Below are 21,613 nucleotides of genomic sequence, written 5' to 3' on the forward strand. Positions count from 1 at the left end.
TTCCAAACCTAGTTGGCGCTACAGGAAAATTGTGATCACACCGCCGTCGTGATCAACTCGAAAGTGTCTTATGCTCAAAACAAACGAGGCATTGAAAACGTGTTTTGGTCCTATTTTTCATGACGAAATTTTCGAAACTGTCAAATGAAGTTAGAACTTTTTCTATTCAAAATCGCGATTGCTGCATCTGTCAATGAAAACTAGGACCAAAACACGTTTTCAATGCCTCGTTTGTTTTGAGCATTAACTTGTTCTATCAGAACCTTGGTTTTTTCTAGAAATAAATATGCTCTGCGGTATACGGTACATATAGCCAATAAAAGTGAACGCCCTCATAACACACCGCATCGATCCCCGATTTTTTTACCAACATTATAACGAAACATTGACTTTCGTTGAGTAAAACATTCATTCATTTCGTGCTTCCATTCGGTGTGTTAATCGGACCTACGTTTTCGGATAAAAACATAATAATTGAAAACATCAAAACATCAACATCTGCGTTTTATTCGTTTTGTTGCAGTTCTGATCGCTAACATGGCCATCGGTAACAAAAGAATGGCCAATCGACCAGCAAACGGTCATAATATGAGAAGATTTAAGCCTGGTAATAGGCAGATGAATATGGGCGGAATCGGCGCCATGTTCAATATTATTAATAATACAAATCAGATACCATCGAATGGCTATTTGGATTTTACTGAGCCAACCAGTAACAATATGTCGAATAATACAAATGCCAACGGTCAAAAGCAATCCAAAAACAATGCAAATGGCAGTGCAACAAACGGTAACAGCAATAAAAATCGCAACATGCAGAGAAGAAACAACAACAACGGTCAACAGCGGTCGTCGAATGGTGGGATGAACAATAATATGAACGGAAATAATCGTTGGGGCAATAACAACCGTGGAGGTATGGGCAATAACAATCGCAATAATAACAATAGACAAGGCGGTAATATGATGCTAGGTGGCCAATTCAACGGACCACCACGTATGCATCCGATGGTTGGACCCAACGGTCCAATGCTGCCGCCGATGTTACCGCCACTACCAATGCCTATTCATAACATGAATGGACGATTTCCCCGACCACCACCAATGGGAATTGGTATGGGACAGGGTCCGATTCGACCTCCAAGTTTCCGTATGGGTCCAGGTCCATTTTCGAACAGAGGAATGATGCCCAGAAATAATGCAGGTGGTCCAATCAGAAGGAATAATAAACTGAGCGGCGGCATGGTAAATAAAAATAATCGACGTAACGGCGGTAATGCTCAATCGAGTCAGAAAAACCGCAAAAAGAACCAAATCAAAAATGCCAAACGAACAAATCCGAATGTTAACAAGTATGCACTGGACAAACCGTGGGTGAATGATGAGATTAAACAAGCGCATCAAGCGAAAACTGATCTGGAGAATCAGTTGAAAGGCAAAAAGAATGACGAAATTTTTGCCAAATTCAAGGAGCAGAGAGACAAATTTGTCAGCTTGTATGACACAGCGAAAGAAGCATTTGTAACCACGCAAAAGAAGGTAAACATTTGAATTTTCCTGTCTATATTCCGTTTCATATTTATAGCCGCTCCGAATTCCTTCAAAGAATTTTTAAGCGTAAATGAATGTTTAATTGATAGATGGTTATGGTGAGAGAGACGGAAGTGTGTGATTCGGCCAAGTTGTAACAGCATATAACGTTACTTCAGCTACCTAATAACACCAATTTTTGTTTATCTGCGATGTAAGCGAATAGAGATTTACACCGAGTTTTCCAAATGCTAGGCACACAGCAATCCGGTGGAGCTTTATGTACCTGAACAAAAATGTGGGTTTCACTTGCCCGTCATTTCTCTGGTAGAGTCTTCGGGCTCCTTTTGAAAGATTCTGTCGTACACTTCCAGTTCAGTTATTCAGTGGTTGATGGTTTTGATTCCGGTGCAAATCTGTCGGCTATTTACAACCATTTGAATATAAAATCCCTTGAGCCCTTGCGGTTGTAATCGATATCTTGCTAGAATTTGCTCTGATTGATTTCAACTTCACTGCTGATGCTGTTGATTTACATATCAATGTAAAGTCAACGAAAAATGTCTTTTGTTTTCAGCTCTTTTTGCATCGTCTTAAAATGTAAATCTTGCATTTGTTACCAATTTTCTTTGAATCCATTTAATTGATTGATTGAAAATTTAGTAGCAAATGCATTTAACATTTTAAGACAATGCGAAAGGAGCTGAAAACGAAAGACATTTTTCGTTAACTTTGCATTGCTATCTAAATCAGCAGCAAGTGGTGCCTTTTCTTGTGCCATGCGAAACACTCAAAACGCAAGCTAATGTATAACAACGGTAACAATCTTAGCAATCCCGACAGTAAACGAACAAAACAATAAAAAAAATTTTAGCATAGCACTGCTCCTAGCATTGACATAAACACTATTCGTAGGCTGACGAAATCACAGTGCAAGTTATACATTATTTACAAGCAATCTTAAATCTACTCCAAATTTGACGTTTGTTAATGCAGTGCTAGGAGCAGTGCTACGATCTTAGACATTGTTTCTTGAAAATTAAAAAAAAAAAACTTCCATTTCGTAGCCAAGTCCTGCAAATGATTTTTGTTTTCTTTTGAATTTGCTTTTTGCAGGATAAAGAGAAAGTTTTGAAAGAGTCGGACACAGGTGAACAAAAAGACACAAATAATGATGTCGAATTGCCAATTGCAAGTGCTGCTTCATAAATTTTATGTCATCCAATCAAAAGAAAATCGATTGAAGACGATGAAACGAAAACAAAAACAAAAATTTTGTTCGAGAGCGTTTTTTTTTGTTTTGTTTTTGTGTTATAATGAAAATGGAAAGAAATAATTTTTGTGTTAAAGAAGTGAAATGTTTCTTTTTTGTTTCTCAATAATATTGAACATTTAACACAAATCTTTCCAATTCAATCAATTAATTTATTGCAATCAATTTAGATAATTATTGATCAATCCTAAAATGTACGTTTTTTGTTGGACAGCATTAAAAAAAAAACAGAAAAAAAAATCGTCCAAAACTCAACTCAATTGAAAATTTAATAATTTTTTTTTTGCTCTTTTGTCATGTTGACTAGAACGTTTGCCGTTTGAATATTTTACAAGAAAAAAAAAATTAAAATATCTATAACTGTCACTGAAATAAGTAACAATTAAACCGAAAAAAGGACGAAAGAAAATGTTTGTTTCTAAATATTCTATTTTGGGCACTAGTTCAACTGTTAGTAATTTATTGTAAATTACGCATTAATTTTCCTGTAAACAATTAAGGTCTAGTTTTATGTAAAATTTAGTTTATATCATTTAGTTTACGTGTCTTCTCTAGCCGTTGAAAGAAGAATGACAGTATTGGAATCAAATTGAATTGAATTTACTTTATTTTACATTCATAGCTCCTGTAGCGTTCATAGCATTCATGTTTTACCCGTTTAAACGTTTCCGTTTTAGTGCTACATAAATGTATCAAATGAATTGAATCGGGTTAGCATTATAACGACGGATTGAAAAACGAATGCAAAAAAACATGTTTCATTCGACACATTTTTGAACTAATTAAAATGAAAGACTTGGAATAAAATTGTAAGCACGGACAACCGGGGATGCTTTGATTGTTTCAATATTATTCTGGGAACGCTATGACCTTTATTCCCGTGAAGTATCGCCAAATTCAAATCACCAAAAGAAATCGCGAAAGTGTGAAGAAACGTTAAATAAAATCTCCAAAGTGTTAAGAAACGTTAATGATCTGTCTTTTTTTGGTTTCGACATTTTTTCACGCTTTGGCGATTTTTTTTGCATTTCTTCACACTTCGGCATTTTTTTTGGTGATTATCAAAATTGTCAAAAACTCATAATACGACAAGAAAAATTGCCAAAGTGTGAAAAAAGGACAAGCAAAATCGCCAAAATGTGAAGAAACGACAAACTGTGAAGGAACACCAACATTTTTTTGGCGATTTGACTTTGGTGATACTTCACGGGAATATGATCTTTACATAGCGACGCAACTAGAATGTACCTCTTGAACGTCATGTATAACTGATGTATTGACCTTATATACTGATTCCGTGCTTATGACTCTTTCATGTAATCTGTCTGAAAGCGGCGCATCCATCCAGAACGCAACTGTTTATTGGCACTTGAGCTGCACTGTGTATGGCGTCACTTTTCTATGAAAACGCAAAGATAACGAGAGTGGTCATCTCATTTCTCTCTCTAATTTTTGACGTATCGTGATCTTTGCTATAGTGTTGCCAGCTTAAACCTAAAGGGCCAGTCGCCAGAACATTAAGTACATTGTATTGTTAATAAAATTGTTGTATTGCTTGGTCAGTAATTCAACATTGACAAAGTGTTGTATTGCTTTGATTTGACCAAAACGGTAACACGTTTCGTTCGCCCTTTCGTTGAATAAAAGAAATTTTTTCAACTATTTTGGTCAAGTCAAAGCAATACAACACTTTGTCAATATTGTATTGTTCTTCAACTCTAGAAACTCATAAGAAACGAATTACGTCTTTAAGCGGGAAATTTCCAAAGATGAAAACAATACAGCAAAAGACGTATTCTGTTGAACATTGAAGCTAACCAGTTTTTAGTTGAACAAATTTTGGATTCCATATGATGAAGACAAAATCTTGGAAAAGGGCGATGGGTAATGGATTTTATGGAACACCAATTTCGTGGTTACCAATATTATAGAAAGTCTGAAATGGTGCCCGGTTCAAGACTGTACGATTCAAAATTATGATTGATACAAAACCCAATACAAGATGAAATTATAAGTTCTATTTAGGTAACTTCAAATTTAGGCATAGAGTTAAATAAAAGGTGACATGGTGGCGATGATGCCAAAATTACATGGGCATCACACAAGTTTAAGAATGAATGTACCCAAAAAATTGAACAAAAGCATCCTCGCGAGTCAAAGTGCAACAATCGTGTCAATAATCGGTCTTTTTAAAACGCGTCTCGTCAAAATTAAAACTTGTTTTAAAAAATGATGCAGTTAATTCAGAATCGTTCACGGAGGATGAATCTTAGAACAATTTTTACTGCAGCACATTTTTGGTTTTTGTACCCGCCCTGATCAATGTCGTTAAAACTGAACGGACTATTTTTTTTTTTAATTTTTCAAGAAATCGAAATTTGGGCATCCATCGACTTTTGTTATAAAATACTTCAATTGACATCCGGCAATTACCTAAATTCTGTGGTGTATGGTATCTAAATGGTATTTTATGACAATTTCTATTGTCACCTGTAACCTCTGACTCTATTGTAACTTTTGCAAATTACAAATCGATGATAATAGTCAACGGCACTTCAAGCAAAAATGATCATAGTCGACAGCTGCCAAATAGAGTACAATTTTATACGAAATGGTTTTTTACAGTGTTTTACACTGTCAAATTTCAGTACCTTATTAAGAGTAGCACTCATGCTTGAAGTGCATTGCAACAGTACATATAACCATAAGTGAAGTTGAATAGGTCCTGAACTGCTGATTTTCTCCATTTCTCTGAATTGTCTCATTTGCCATTTGAAGTAACATACGAAATGAGAGAAGCGGAGAATAACATCAATAACAGTGCATTTTACAAAGTGGCAGTATTTTCGTGTGGTTATAAAAGATGGGATTTGAATATGCGTTGCTTTGTGTGTTAACTTAAATTGGTTTTAGTTGAAATTTCTATTCTTCTTTCGTAATGCTTGATTTCCACTTACACCGTTTTGCCTCCGTTGAGCGAAACAACGTCTCTTTTGTTTTGTTCAAAGAGTAAACGGTGAGCAAACGGAACAAAAACAGCATAATTGGAAATCACGCATAATTCTAAAAACAATGACTTATGACATTGTTCCTGATTATAGTAAGATTTGTGTATTTTGATATTTTTTGTTTTTGTTTAGCAGTCAATAACTTCATTGTGCAACATTTATCTGCTCCTTTTTTTTGTTCAATTTCCTGTTTCACTTTAAACAACGATCTGTGTAAATCCATGACAAACATATGTACATACTCTAGCATAGAAACAAAAAATGAATTCAAAAGGAAATAATCTCAGTCTCCATCTTCAGTAAATCCAGAATAATCGTCAATGCAAAATCTAATATTGGAAATCAAATAAAGGTTAAAGGAATTTCATTCGGAGTTTTATTGTGACGATCAATCCGAACACAGCCCATACTATTCTCTAAAAATAATTAATTTAAAATCCATTCTATAGGATTTTCAGTAATTGGCTACAGCGATGAACTCTCATAACGACCGTCTTTTCCTAATCTTATATATTTCTCTTACTTCTCTCATTTTTCTATATATTCATTATGAAGAAATGAGAGAAGTTGGAGAAATAAGAGATTTAGAAAAAGACGGTCATTATGAGAGTTCATCGATCGAATTTAAGAGCTCCCGAGCGTACGCTGAAATTGTAGCCTACATTTCTGCGTTTCGAAATTTTTGATCGCTGATATCTTTTTACGAGAGCCCTTTTTGAAAAATGTACGACCACATTTTCGAGTAAAAATATGTCAGTTTTGAATAAAAAATAAAATTGTCTGTGAAAGTTCCATGTGCTTTAAGAAAAGTGTACCTTTGATGCAAATTTGGGGCATTGGTACAGTTTTCTCAAAGCACATATGAAACTTTCACAGTCAATTTTATTTTTTATTCAAAACTGACATATTTTTGCTCGAAAATGTGGTCGTACATTTTTCAAAAAGGGCTCTCGTAAAAAGATATCAGCGATCAAAAATTTCGAAACGCAGAAATGTAGGCTACAATTTCACCGTACACTCGGAACCTCTTAAGTAAATTGGATCTCGGTTTAAGTAAAGTGAATCTCGGAAAATATTAGCAAATTTCCGGAAATTTAAGCAAATACGGGAATAGTTATTTCCATGCTAGCGATGCAAAAATCCTTATTTCGTCCACTATGAAGCGTTGTGTAAATTACGTTTTGTTGTCATCCTGAGAGTCGCCATTATAGGTGAGTAAATAGTCATTCTCTTTTCTAAAATGGCGGGTAGAAATAGATAATTCCACCTTGAGCAAACTTTCGAACGAAGTGAGAGCTTTTACGATAGGTTTGTTCCAAGGCCATATGAATTGTCAAATTTCATCCACAGAACCATAACCCCAATAATATCTCCAATAATATACCTATTGCGTATATCTGTAGTGGACGGTAAATTTTAGGAAATTTCGTTCGAGTATCTTCGAAATTTTGTTCACCGTCTGAATAAAATTGTGGTGAAATAAACCATTTTTCACATAAATAGGATATGGTCTAAACGGTAGATTTTCACTTGTTTATCTCACCTGGGTAATTTCCGGGAAATTTTTACCCATTCCGTACAAAAATGTTTATTTTATTCAAAATCGGGTAGTTTTTGTCTATTTTACTTCCGGGAAGAAAATCAGTTTTTCCATCAGCGAGTACAGACGTTCCATTTTTATACTATAGCTATTTTCGACACTAGTAACGAAATATGGAGGTTTGTCACAGTACGTCAAAAATTAGTTTTCACACGTTACAAAAAGAACGATGGTAACGGGCAAGAACGCTGTATGGGACGCAGACAAGTATGAGTTTTATTCCGTCATTGGTCGGTTTTTTTAATAGTAGCATCAAAGAAGTCACAAGGTCCTAGGATCGAAAGTTGCTTATTATACACCTAGGGACAACAAGAAATTTGGTTTGGATTTCAAAAGCATGTAAAATCCATTATCACATACGCGCGGTGTTCGGATGACAAAATTACTTAACTAGAAGAATAATTCAAAAATTACACTATTATCATCAGGGGACCTCCTTCTGTCGATTGCATCAAAAAAAAAGAAAAACAAAAATTAGAAAAATTTTTAAAACTTTGGAAGGTCCTGGCGTTCACTGTCGATCCCACCACCATACGCCCTATTCCAGGTTCGTCCCCTAAAGTAAACTTTAGCCGTCATTTTGTATAACAGCAATGAATTTGTTTAAAACTTACCAGTAGTCCCTTGACCTACATGTGTGTAAGATGTGTCGTAAAGTTAAGAAACTTTCTATTTTTTTGGTCGAAGTCGAAGCGTTTTCAAAATTTAATAACGTTCGTCGTATCTGCCTAAAAGATCCTGGTGGCTCGAGTAAACAAGGAACTTCTGCTACTTTGCACAAACTTTGCATCAAAAATTTCAAAGCGTTTCCTTAATAGAAAGTGTTCTTATCTTACTAAAACAAATGTCTTATGAAACACGTATACAATGATTTTTGTAGAAAATTTGTACTTATTGCCGCGCAATTTTTTTTTTACCTTTTACGCTGGCTGTATAAGCCGGTGAAATTAAATATTGACACAATATGTGTGGGATGTCTGTCAGAATTTTAAGCTCGTGTGGAAAATTTGATGAGAATTTAATTTTCCTGTAGAAAAGAGAACAAAGAGTAAAAAAATCAATGAAATAGTAACGGGCTAGCCGCAGTCGCTGAAAGTAGTTACAATGTCGAAAAAGAGTACGTCTGGGAACCCTATTCAAATGATACTTCGAAAATCTACCAAAACCCTAATCCCAACAAAAATCTCTTCGAGAAAAGTGTGACGCAGTCTTTGAAGTACAATTTCTAAAATGAATGATATCGCTAGAGTTGACGCTTTCAGCTTTCTTTACGCAAAAATTAAATTTTACACCCAATTTTAGTTCAAACAAGCTGGCTTAGTTTTATCTCATCATCTGCCAAATAATTTTTACCGACCCTCGAAAACCACACTCAGAAACCACTTCGAGGCCAATAAAACAAAATTCTGGTTTTTCCTGGGGTAATGGCGTATCACATTTTCATTTTTATGCCCACCCTGATGTTCCTGCAAAATTTTGCTGACTAGTTTCCGAGAGCGACCGTCGATAGATAGACAGATAGCCAGATAGATAGAAACATACAGAGTAAGTTGAAAGATTTTGATTGTTTGGACCAATGTTTGGTGTATTTTGTATGAAAATGACAAATTTCAAAACGATGTATCTCCGGCAATTTTAAACCTGCATAGTCGAGTGATAGCTCGTTTTGCTCGTATTTGAAGCGAGAATATGATAGAATAGGTTTTGTCTAAAGGGCAGAAACTGAAATGTTGCCGCGTCTCAAAAAAAAATCCTTCGTTCTTTTTTTGGGGGTTAGACTGCGTCAAGTCCTCCGCTATCGCTCCGGACATGATAGATCAGAATCAAAATCAGTGTCACTTGAAATATTATTATAATCAATTTTGTTCGACGCGGACAATTTTCCAAACATATTCGCCGGTTGCAACACAAATCCAATTGAAAAAAGACAGGTTTTTCTTTTGTTCAAAGTCATCAGAAAAGATTTATTTTTAAATAATGCTTCATTATACAGACCACCCATCTTCAAATCGAAAACAACTTTTCAAAATAAATCACAGAGTAAAATTCCGACGAAATTATTTTGTAACAAGTAAAATATCCGTCCGATAGATAGAGAACAGTACCATTCGCTCAGCAATATAATGAAATTTATCAAACTTTCAGCATGTTTGCTTCCTATGACAATAATAAAAAGAAATATTCAAAGTACGAGTAAAAAAATTATCAACCACCCACTCTCTGGCAATTGAACAAAAAATAAAATTCGAGCCTAAACACTAAACAAAAACGAAAAATAAACTGAATAAAAAACTAATATTAAAATTCACGTAAACGTCGTCAAAGCTCCAAAGATCCTTCTATTTAGCTGGTCCGTGAAAATGGGCTACGGCAATTCCGTCAAAAACGCGACTTTTTTTTATATCATCGAATACCGAATCGGTATTACCGATGGATGTACAACAATAATTGTCATGTCATACGAAACTGAAACTGTGAATTCTTTGGAGTGGAAGGAGTAGAATCACCTCGGACGAGACGGGTCCGGTACAAAAAAATAAATAAAAAGAATGTAACAGCAGCACTGACGTAAGTCCCTGTTTGATTCCCCTATTTTATTTGATTTGCTACAGGATTTCCCTTCCAACAAACAGATTTTGTTGTGGGCCAAAATATTTTTTTTACTCCTGCTTTGATCGGTCATTGTTTTTGTCATAGGAAACCCGTCTAAAAGTTTAACAATTAGCAGTGGGCTGCTCAATGTGTACGCCTCTTCCGTCGACGGTATTTTCTCACAATTTACTCGTGGAATGATCGAACATTTTGTTTTTAGACTAATTTGATGTGATTGTTGGACGTACGCTTCTCAGGTCGACACGCATTAGGTACATTTTTCTTGGAACCAATGAAATTATCACTGGAATACACATATGGGATGCGTCCGCCAATTCGAGAACTCTGATTCAGCAGCAGTGCTGGTGGCAGCGGTATGTTACAAATGGCTATTACATTCACCTGATGGAGTTCTGCTTTGCTAATTGCGGGCAGCAGATAGATTTTGTCGTTTGCCGTTTCGACGCTTCTCACAACACCTGCAAATGTATTTGAATTGAAATGTGGTTGCAGTTTTATACGAAATTAAATGCAGCAGGCACAAACCGATTCCATAACATTCGACGATATCTTCGTCTGCAGCATGTTCGGAGGATTGACACAAGTACACCAGATTTCCATTTAAAACATTCGGCTGCGAATGAAAGTTGTCGCAGTCATCACTCAATATAAGAACTTTCATTTGATTCAGGTAAGCCCTGGAAATTGAATAAAATTCGATGATTAATTCCAGTTGGATATTAGGTGGCAAAAGTGGGGTGAACAATATCTTAGAGAACAATTATGATCGTGGCTAAATGATCGGTAGAGTTAGCTTTTGAGTGCATCTACACCATTTTGGAGTAAAGTTCATTCAAATCAATTGATTTTCTCTCTCTAGAGGAGCCCAGACGCAAAATATCAGGGACTTGAAACTTGTCATACAGACTACCGTAAACTATTTTAGGAATTTAATTCTTAAAAATTAAAATTGGAATCAAAGAATGTCAAGGAATTTTTGAGAATTTAATTCGTAAAATAGGCTATGCAGACTACTCATGAAACTGCAAATTTCTAAAAATAGGCTTCGCCATGCTTTTTTCCAAAAAAATAAACAAAGTGAGTGTTCGAATGCAGTTTTCTCACTAGAAATGTCATTCGACCAGTCGTCACGTTTTCTCACAGTTTTCTCATGGCGTATTGAGGGGAGAAAATAAGGCAAAGCACAACGTACGCATGAAATCGTACCTCGAATCGTACATTACGTCTTTGTTTGGAGATTATTATTTTACCGAGAGAGAGGTTTGCTGCCCGAGTCGAAGGCAACGGCCATAATCCCTTGTGGCAAAATAACAATCTGCAAACATTTACGCATTTTATTTGCGAAGCATTGCGAAAATGAAAATTGTCGCAAGTGTCAACGGTGTGACACTCAGCGAAAATTGCATTTATGCCACTCAGCTTCTTAATATGCGAAATTTTCAAACTTTAGAAGCCACTGTTGCATAAAACGTTGTGTGCAGCTCGATGCAAAAAATTAGACTGCGGCCATAATTACACATCTAGAGCCTAATTTAGTACTTTGCACCTCGATTGCATAAGTAGCTATTTCGCAGGGTGCATGGAAGTAGTTTGATATCTCGTATCCAGATGAGTAGCAGGATCCGAGGGCTTCAGTCCGATGTACTTTTACTCATCGTGATACGACATATCAAATCATTTCACGTTTGCAGTATGCTATTTTGGGTGTACGCATCTGTTGTGGACGGTTTTTTAAGCAATTTCGCGTGTTTTATCCCGAACGAAGTGAGTAAATAGCTATTTGAGTTGAAAATATTTTTGCAATTTAAATCAAAGATCCGAGCGTGCCCCACTAGTGAGTGGGATTTGGTTTGAGGAGGTAGACATGCAAGGCCTGCTTAGTGATAAACGTTCTTTCAAAGAAGAAGAAAAAAAATCGGTTGCTCACCACAGAGGTCTCACGTCCGTGATCCAATTAACGTTTCCTTGAAGTATACCACCCAATTTCGATAAAATCATTGCATATCGCAGATCTGTTTGTGACTTGTTCCAGTCATCCTGTTGCTGTTCACTTGACATTGTATTACACACGTACGTCGAATATGTACACTCGTTTTGCATGTATTGTACTTCATTTTTGAAAATATTAAAACCGAAAGAGTTCACCACTTCGGCGTTCAGAATGGTTCCGACGTTGTTGGTCGATTTCGATGATTGAATTTGAATTAAATCGGTCGGATTCAATGCGCGCAGTATGGCTGCTATCAATTCCAGACCGAATCCATGACTGTATCCCATGGTGTTGATAACCCATGGCATCGATCGCAAATCATCCCGGCAACTGCAGTGCTTCAACAGTTTAAGTACACACTTCAAGTATTTGATTGGCGACACCAAAACGTTCACATCACCGAACAGATACGCTTTGTACGGAGGTGTATTTCTTATGTATCCTGGACCGAGTATCGGTTCGGTTATAATCGTAGCACTGACCGTTTGTGGAACAAACATTTCCGGTAGACCAATGTCCAAATCGATGAGAAGAATTTTGTCAAATCCTTGCAAGTTTTTGTTTATCAAATATCGAAGAAATGTTGACTTTCCGACACCCTTTCCGCCGATAATCATTTGTCGACTATTTACCGTCATGTTAACGTCCTGCCATTGAGGATTAACTCTTAGACCTGCATCTGTGTGCGTGAAAAATCTACACCGCAGCATAGTTTCTGACAGCTGGAGCGGATGATGATGATCACCTCCAATTGATTCAAAATTCGAGAATATCGTCTCTCTCATGTAGTTTTCGATCATGTGATAGCTTCGGTTACTAGAATCATTTTCTAGCAAGATGATAGCATCCCTGGAGCTGTCGAAGTTGCCCATCATGTGTTGTAGTTCTGATGTACCGAAAGCGTTGGGCAAATCGTGTAAATTGACTTCGACATTATTCTCGTGCTGATGTTGATCCTGTGCGGACGGTGACATGTATAGACAGTTGTCGCTGCGCGGTGAGTACACAAAGACAGTTTCGCCTTGCATCAGCTCATATCCGAAAATAGATGCGCTTCCAGCAATCAGTCGAATGCTCAGTGAGCCATGGAAATATATTTTTGTTTTGAGCAGAACGAGCACTTGTCGGGCGTTGGATGCATTCAGAAATTGCGATGTTGTATCGAACGGTTGTATGTCATTTTCGATGACATCATTCGGTATGCCGTCATTTTCCTCGTCCGCTGATATGCTTGAAGGTTCCGATGATAGCATTGCGTCAACAATCATCGATCCGTCCTGCTCGATTCCTTTGGTTGTGGTGGCGACAGCAGTACTCGATTCAGCGTCGTCGATTTCCTTCGATAGTTCAACCGATGTGTCGATATCCTGTTGAGACATTCGCAGTATAATGTCAGCTATGGTGAGCGGATTCGATGCGTCGGGAGTGGATTCAACAATTTTTATCGGAAATTTATTGCCGATTGCTGAATTGGTGTCCGTTTCCGAATCTTGGGTGTCTTCGATGTCGTCGTAATTGTTTGCATAGATGTTCGTATTTTCACTTTGAGCTTCTGCATATTCAATGGTTTCTTCGGATTCAACGACCAACTGATGTGGATCGTCATTGTTGGACGCTGGCATATTAATTTCGATAATTTGCGGTCGATCGACAAAATCAATTGTAACGCCATCGTAATCTGCGAAATTCGCTCTGGCCACGCCATTCCGAACGAATTCATCATCGTCCGCTGCTGTAAATTTGAAAATTTCAAATGTTATGAACTGAAGTTCGCCGTTAGATCAATGTGAAAATTAGCTTACGTTCAAAGTCTTCATCTAGTGAATCGTTACCCTCCTCGTTGAGGTACTCTGCATGATTGACGCCACCATTTTGATAGTCGGAGAAATCATCTTCCTCGCTTAAATTTGACCAATCCTCATCCTTCCAATTCTCGTCATGCCGCATATATCCTGGCCCAAACGAGACCACAGGAAGAGGTGCACCGTCCCTTCGGCCTTTCGGCGACACATTGACTGGCGATTTTCGTTTGACTGGCGATTTTCGTTTGTCTGGCGTCGTCCCTACGTTTTCCCGTACGGGTTGCGTTTCGAACACTTCGGTCACATCGAACGACAAGGCAGTTTGTTTCGTTCTAATTCTTTCCTCCGCTGGTACGGGACGCTGCCGGTTTTTTCGCATTGATATTGATGGACGCAGTTTTTTCCGTCGTTTGCTCTTGGCGTTTCTGGTGTTTGGTGTGTGATTCTCTGGTGATTCCGAACTGTCGGATTGAGCTGTACTATACGAATCATCGTCAACGCTACTCGGTGAATTCAGACGTTCGTTGCACGGTTGGATGGGGTGCAATGTTATTGTTCGATGATTCTTTCGATACATTTTGGATGATCGAGACTTCTTCTCTTTCTTAACTCTAATGGGATGATCTGCAAAGAATTTCTTCGGTTGGTTGACAGATGAAAACCGGTGAATCGAATAAGCTTACCATTTGCTATGAGTGTAGGAGATGAAGTTCGTGCCAGCGACGTCGGTGTTGTTCTAGTAGGCGTGCTCCTCGTAGGTGTAGTTCTCGTTGGCGGTACACTATTCTCGTTTGTGCTTGCATTTTCATTCACTTCCTCATCCGAATCCAACAGAATTATTGTCGGCGGTGATTCATGGCCAACGGTTCGTTCAATGTCTGAACTTTCAGAATTGTTGACGTCTGTACTGATGAAAGTATCCGAATCACTGCTACTATCCAGAGAATTACTCGACCGATTTTCCAGCAAATACTGGGCAAAGCTGTCCGCATATTTTTTGAACATTTTACTAGATATACGTTTGTCGTCGGGTGTAGTCGATCCGGAACTTTCACCATATCTGTCCCGTGGTGTATCGCAGTCCGTTGATGTAGTCGATTGCCTCTTTGCTGCCACACGGAAAGTGATGTAAAAAAAGAATAAATTTATATTTTGCATGCAAGGAATATGTTGCGGGTGAGAATTTGAATTAGCTTTACCTTCTTTACTACGTCCAATTTTCAAACTAGAATTTGCATTACTGTCCTTGTCCATATTCTCCAGCCTCTTCCTGATGAGTTTCAAAGCCTCGGTTTCTTTTTTTGCTGAAACAAAAAAATAGTTTTTGTGTGTGTTCTTCAGGACTTTGGAATAAGTTACGCATTTTGTCTCAGCTGATTCACTCGCACAAACAACAGTTCTTTTCATGTCTTGGGCATAAATTTCGGAATTTTTTCTCGTAGTTTGTGTAATTTGCGCAAGCGAAAGTGCCTAAAATATATCGTCCACAACAGACACGTAAATAGCTGTATACTAAATGGGTACATGCAGCACACCCATTTAGTGGTAAAACCGTTAAAAGAAGTAACACACATTCGTGCGTATGAGTGGATCAGCTGAAACAAAATGCTTAATGAGTTTATACTCCCTATAGCCTTCTGTTTACAATGGAAGCTACTCCCACTTTTAATTGTTAAAAATTTAACGGAGAGCCGAATGGCGTAAGTGCAATTACAGCTTAACAGATTACAGATTAATTCTTGGTCGATATAAAGGCAAATAATGTCATTCTCCAGCAAACCTGATAGGAACATTGCATATAGTAATTCTTACATGTGATCTGAAATTTCATATCATTATCATATCCCAACAAAAATCTCTTCGAGAAAAGTGTGACGCAGTCTTTGAAGTACAATTTCTAAAATGAATGATATCGCTAGAGTTGACGCTTTCAGCTTCGTTACGCAAAAATTAAATTTTACACCCAATTTTAGTTCAAACTGGCAGATAAATTTTCTTGCTGGTCTGTTCCTGAACATTTGCCACTTTGCGACGCAGATTTTTTTGGTAAAATTTTGGTTGTTTCCAGTCAAATTTTTTTTTGGTAGAAATTATTTGGCAGATGATGAGAAAAACTATGCCAGTTTGAACTAAAATTGGATGTAAAATTTAATTTTTGCGTAACGAAGCTGAAAGCGTCAACTCTAGCGATATCATTCATTTTAGAAATTGTATTTCAAAGACTGCGTCACACTTTTCTCGAAGAGATTTTTGTTGGGATATCAGTCGTTTTAGAAGTTTTAGAACTCTGCTTTTTATAACAGTTTATAACATAAATTCGGAAATTTGGCAAAATTTGAAAATTTGACGAAATTCGAAAATTTGACGAAGAAAGTAATTCTCTATCTGCCACCATTCAAGAAATATCTCCAAAACCCCAATTGACCCACCCATTTCCAAATTTCGACATTTTTCACAACTGCCCTTCTTTTCTACTCGTAAAACTCTGAGACTTTGCCGAAGAAAGTAACTATCTATCTTTCATAACCCAAAAAAATATTAGTCCTTTCATCCTACGCTCGAGTAGCTCAAAATTTGGTCACTCTAATCACTCTAGCTCAAACGAATCTGCCCCGATTTTTTAAATTATTTTTTTGTTCGAGTCGTGTTACGAATACCTTTCATTTGATGGGTCGCACGCCTCTGTAGGTTTCAATACAGCTAAGCTACAGCCGAAAACGCGTTCCCGACCCTCGAAAACCACACTCAGAAACCACTTCGAGGCCAATAAAACAAAATTCTGGTTTTTCCTGGGGTAATGGCGTATCACATTTTCATTTTTATGCCCAGCCTGAGGTTCCTGCAAAATTTCATGGAGATTGGCTGACTAGTTTCCGAGATCGTCCGTCGATAGATAGATAGACAGATAGAAACATACAGAGTAAGTTGAAAGATCTTGGTTGTTTGGGAAAAGTCAATTTGGTATATTTTCTATGAAAAGTGCCAATTTCAAAACGATGTATCTCCGGCAATTTTAAAGTTACATAGTCGAGTGATAGCTCGTTTTGCTCGTATTTAAAGCGCGAATAAGAATAGAAATAGAATAGGATTTGTGGTGATACAGGCCAAAGGAAAGAAATTTAAATTCTCGCCTATATATAGTTGCCGCGTCTCAAAAAATTTTCCTCGTTCTTTTTTTGGAAGTTAGACTGCGTCAAGTCCTCTGCTAACGCTCCGGACATGAAAGCGTCAGGCCAGTGAGTTTCGACAAATTTTCGAATTTCAACAAATTTTCGAATTTTGTTAAATTTTAGATTTTCGTCAAAATTTCGTTAAATTGTCGACCTAAAACTTCTAAAACGAGTGATATCCAAAGAAAATCTCTACGAGAAAAGTGTGACGCAGTCTTTGTAGTACAATTTCTAAAATGGTACCAAAAAAAATTTGACTGAAAACAACGAAAATTTTACCAAAAAAAAATCTGCAAATTTATCTGCCACATGGGACGCAGATTTTTTTGGTAAAATTTTTGTTGTTTTCAGTCAAATATTATTTTGGTAAAAATTATTTGGCAGATGATGAGGAAAACTAAGTCAGCTCGTTTGAACTAATTGGGTGTAAAATTTAATGTTTGCGTAACGAAGCTGAAAGCGTCAACTCTAGCGATTTCATTCATTTTAGAAATTGTACTACAAAGACTGCGTCACACTTTTCTCGTAGAGATTTTTGTTGGGATTAATATTATACATACTACCATGTGATCGCATACAACTATCAGCTGGATCAGATCCCTTGACTGACTGATTTCTCACTCGATTTTAGGAGTTTAGCCTTAGGTTTTAGTAGAATATATTTTTTAACAACCTTTTATGTTTCCCTGTATAAATACCTCGATGATTTTTCTGATAAATTCATCATTGTACGACTGCTGATGAGCTTTTATTCCTTGTGTAAAACCCATTTTTTTCCTTTTACAATGGATATTACTGGGAAATCTTTATTACTCTAGTAACATCCTTTGATTTCGCAAAGTATTTCCTTGTTCGTTCCAGTATGTAGTAAAATTAAACTCACGTTGTAGCATTTTCTTAGACTAGGTATTTAGGGGTGGCCGATTTTACAGTATCGGAAGTGGATCCATTTTCGCATCAAAATTTAATGAGATTTTTTTAGCATAGACACGAGCAGAAAATTATTTTCGGAATAATCCTTGTATTACTCTAGGAATTAATTTCTCGCGGATTAAAAAAAAAGTTTTTGGAAATTTGTCAAGGAATGAACAAAGTGAGTGACAAACATTTTCATATATTTAGAGCTTTTGGTCATTCGTTCATGCATTTTCAATCATAGTGAACATTTTTTGACAAACATCTAAGTGTTTATCTTCCGTAAGATCGAAAACACACGAGCAATTTTGCGTTGATGCGATCGACAATTTTTTCGGCCTTTTGAAATTCGTTGAAACTTACGGATTTTACATTACTAAGAACTTTGACTGTTTGAATACTTCAAAGCATGACGCGATTAATTTTTATGAAAGGAGAACCAACCACAAATCTCAATTAATTGCATCCATTCCACACGAAAATCGCATTCCCTATTACCAATAAGATAGTTGAAAGCGGCTTACCGTCAGAAACAGTGGCTTTTTTCGAAGGCGTTGGTGATGACGATGACGATGAATGCTTTCGATGTCCATTATACATTTTAGATGTATGTGGAATATGATAATTGGACGAGTCTCTACATTTCACACGGTTTTTCTTTCTTCTTTTTTTCTCTATTCGACTTTTCGTACGCTTTCTACCATTTGATTGACGATCTATTGACAACAAACAAACAAACAAAATTTTTTTTGAGTTTTAGCTTACAGCATACGAAAATGGGACAAATTACCGTGACATTTTCTCGAACCGGATGAATTCTGGTAATGATTTTCCGAATCGGATCGTCGACTGTCACGATGTTTTCTTCCGTTGGCTGGAAAGATTTGGAGTGTTAATTGGCCGGATATGACAACTGTTCATTGGAAATGCTTACCTCGACATGATAATCTGGAATCTAGCATAACAACTGCATCTTCCAGTGAAATGCCTTCCTGTTTTAAATATTTTTTGAGTTTCCTTCGGTCTAATTTGCTACTCGTTGACTTGGGCTTTGAACGACGTTCTCGTTTGTACTTCATTTTCGACTAATGTTCCCAAAATTACAGATGTTATCAAACAAACACAATACGAGCGTTTCACTTTGATTTAAAGGTTGGCATAAACAAAAAATTGGACATAAAACAGATTTGCGAGACACATTTTCCACTCAATTTCTATCTTTTTTTCAACGAAATTGCTTTTTGACAATAAATTGGCATTGTTCTAAACGCTTTTAGTTCCACAACAACACTGTACACTTAGGACTCTTTGTCACATCAATCGTGCATTTTCTTCTTTTCAGTTTTTTTTTAGCTTCGAGATAAATTATTTGCGAACGATTATAATTAAATAAGAACACCCGGCACTGACTTCACATTCAGCTGCAGTTCTGTTGATTCCGACTGTCTTTGTAAATGCAGATCTGCGTTTTGATTGTTTAGCTGTAAAGATAATTACAATCCGTCATATAGAATAATGTGTTAAGGTGTGGATCTATCCGTTTTGGTCATCGTCAGTACTATTAAGATTAGAAACAACCCTCTTGGTTTTGCGGCAGATCATCAAAATTCCAAATCATAAAGGTGCTTTCCAGTGACTGAAATTCAGTCTAAAAAAATCATCCGTTTAGAAGAAAAATTCATCCGTTTACGTAAACTCCGCCTACATTCTATTGTTTGAACACATCTGTCAAAAACACGGAGGAACTAAACGGACGACTCTGAATTGGGCTGAAGAATTGTTTGGATCAATTCGGTACATTTATGGTATTGTTATGGTATTGCACAGTTTGTATATGGAATTTCAACCTAACAGAAACGAATATTGACGACCATTACCTAAAAATCGCTTATTTCATTCGAAAGAATATTTTTCTTGGCTGAATTAAATATACTAGATTCATTATACAAATTGTTCATCATTCCTTTCTATGAATTTATTCGATTTTGTGTGAAGGATTTTTCATACATTTGTGTGTGAAGGATATTTGCAAACTGTCGGATCCTCCTCGCTAATTGGGAACTATCTGCGTTAGCTATTATATAGCCATCGCTAAACATTCAAGACCGTCTCAGTGAAAAGCTTAATATGGGTTTGATAATAAAACCAGACGAGGTTCATCATAACGGTGTTTTATTCAGATGGGCCATGGGCTGCGAAATCCAATACTTTGCACCAAAGTGAATGAATTTGCACGCAATTGTGCCTTTATCAAAATTTAACCTGACGAACGAGCTGACTGTCGTGAAATATTCGAGTGGATTTTTTTAAATCGAAGAATTACTTCATGAAGCGCGAAAAGTCGTAATGATTCGTTGTGTAACCATGCTGAAGTAATTGTATGTTTTTTTAACACTTGCGATACTACATGCGATATTATTGAAATTGTGAGAAGTTCCAGAAAAATAATAATAATATTTACCACCGTAAAACCAATCGTACCTACTTTTGATATAGAATCCGTCTCCAAATGTCAAAATGTTAAGAATTCAGCTACAAATCCATGCACATCGTTGCCCAAGGCTCGTTTTGAACGAATTTAATCGCTTCCATTTCACTTGTTCCACAAAGCTACGACTATTTTCGTATATTTTCACCGTTGGTATTGGCCTAAGGTTGAGATTTTGTTACTGAAATGCACATCCGAAGTCGGAACAAGCGTTTCTGTCGAGTCTCTTTTTCGCCGCTTTCGTCAAATATAATGCTTCTGGTATCTGGTATCTGGTACATAGGCGTCTCGAGTGTGTTACCAACAAAAAATACATGTTCGCTGTTCGCTCTGTTCACTTTATTTGTGTGAAATGTTTTGGAATTTTATCAAAACCGTTTGTGACGCATTTTGGGCTCAGTCGTACGTAAATATAGCCAATATTTCATACATTCCAATATTCGCAATATTTATTCGACAGTTTATCTGTTAAATCGTATGGCAATTTTATTATGGAGTGTGTCACTCATATTGTGTGCGAGTGATTGGGGAGGTCACGCGGGTTACACACCACGTTTCATACAAAAAATTCACCACGCCATACAAATTCAATATTGGTGAATTTTTTTGTATAGAAATGGTGTGTTCCCGCGTATCTAATAAAATGGCGATCTGTGTGACCTCCCCAAAGTATACAGTCTTGAGAGAATCAAAGTGTACAAACAATGTTTACATACTTTGCCTTCGAGTCGGTCTTTTAAGATACGAAATTTAATATATATATAGTCGGGACTTGCCGAGACTGATAGTGTACTCTATTTTATCACATAAGCGAAAACGAGACAACAACAAATTAATTAATTAATTATCAACAAGTAATTTTTGAATTAAACTTCTAGTTAAGTAATTTTGACATCCGATGTAATAAAAATAAAAATCATTTGTTAGGAGTTGTTTTTCATTTCAAATAATAAATTCGTATCGTTCTCACTTCAAAATTAAATTTTCGATCACATTGTCCATGAAAATATGGTTCGATGAAGTGATCGACTTTTGCCGACAGCGTCAATCATTTGACGTTTCAAAAACAATAGATCATTGTCATGTGTATTTGATTTGTCAAATTAGTTGTCATTTTCACAAAATATCCTCTAAAAAAAATTCATATAAAATTTTTAAAGGTTGAGGTTAGCTTTGTGAAAATGACAACTAATTTGACAAATCAAATACACACAACAATGATCT

The 21,613-nt window shown here is 36.6% G+C and overlaps 2 protein-coding genes across 6 annotated transcripts; one reads left to right on the forward strand and one right to left on the reverse strand.

Moving 5' to 3' along the window:
* The first annotated feature begins 364 nt into the window (after positions 1-364).
* Positions 365-3,627, forward strand: LOC119082210 (putative uncharacterized protein DDB_G0286901). 2 transcript variants are annotated; one of them, XM_037191659.1, is made up of 4 exons: positions 365-486; positions 529-916; positions 974-1,539; positions 2,647-3,627. In XM_037191659.1, exons 2-4 carry the CDS (start codon positions 538-540, stop codon positions 2,737-2,739), a joined length of 1,038 nt encoding a protein of 345 aa, XP_037047554.1. In that variant the 5' UTR covers positions 365-486; positions 529-537; the 3' UTR covers positions 2,740-3,627. The 2 variants fall into 2 exon arrangements, with proteins under 2 accessions (XP_037047554.1, XP_037047553.1); XM_037191658.1 differs by having other exon boundaries at positions 529-1,539.
* Positions 3,628-9,905: 6,278 nt separating this feature from the next.
* On the reverse strand, positions 9,906-20,644 carry LOC119082204 (polynucleotide 5'-hydroxyl-kinase NOL9-like). Of its 4 annotated transcripts, none has more exons than XM_037191640.1 (10): positions 20,387-20,644; positions 18,836-19,382; positions 18,692-18,775; positions 18,426-18,617; positions 15,016-15,120; positions 14,500-14,925; positions 13,817-14,440; positions 11,952-13,746; positions 10,550-10,701; positions 9,906-10,482 (listed from the first exon to the last, which is right to left on the reverse strand). In XM_037191640.1, exons 2-10 carry the CDS (start codon positions 18,978-18,980, stop codon positions 10,220-10,222), a joined length of 3,786 nt encoding a protein of 1,261 aa, XP_037047535.1. In that variant the 5' UTR covers positions 18,981-19,382; positions 20,387-20,644; the 3' UTR covers positions 9,906-10,219. The 4 variants fall into 4 exon arrangements, with proteins under 4 accessions (XP_037047535.1, XP_037047537.1, XP_037047534.1 ...); XM_037191642.1 differs by having other exon boundaries at positions 11,952-13,743; positions 20,383-20,644; XM_037191639.1 differs by having other exon boundaries at positions 20,383-20,644.
* Between the last annotated feature and the right edge of the window lie 969 nt (positions 20,645-21,613).

This window comes from Bradysia coprophila, unplaced genomic scaffold (genome assembly GCF_014529535.1).
Source record: "Bradysia coprophila strain Holo2 unplaced genomic scaffold, BU_Bcop_v1 contig_396, whole genome shotgun sequence".
NCBI classification, from domain to species: domain Eukaryota; kingdom Metazoa; phylum Arthropoda; class Insecta; order Diptera; family Sciaridae; genus Bradysia; species Bradysia coprophila.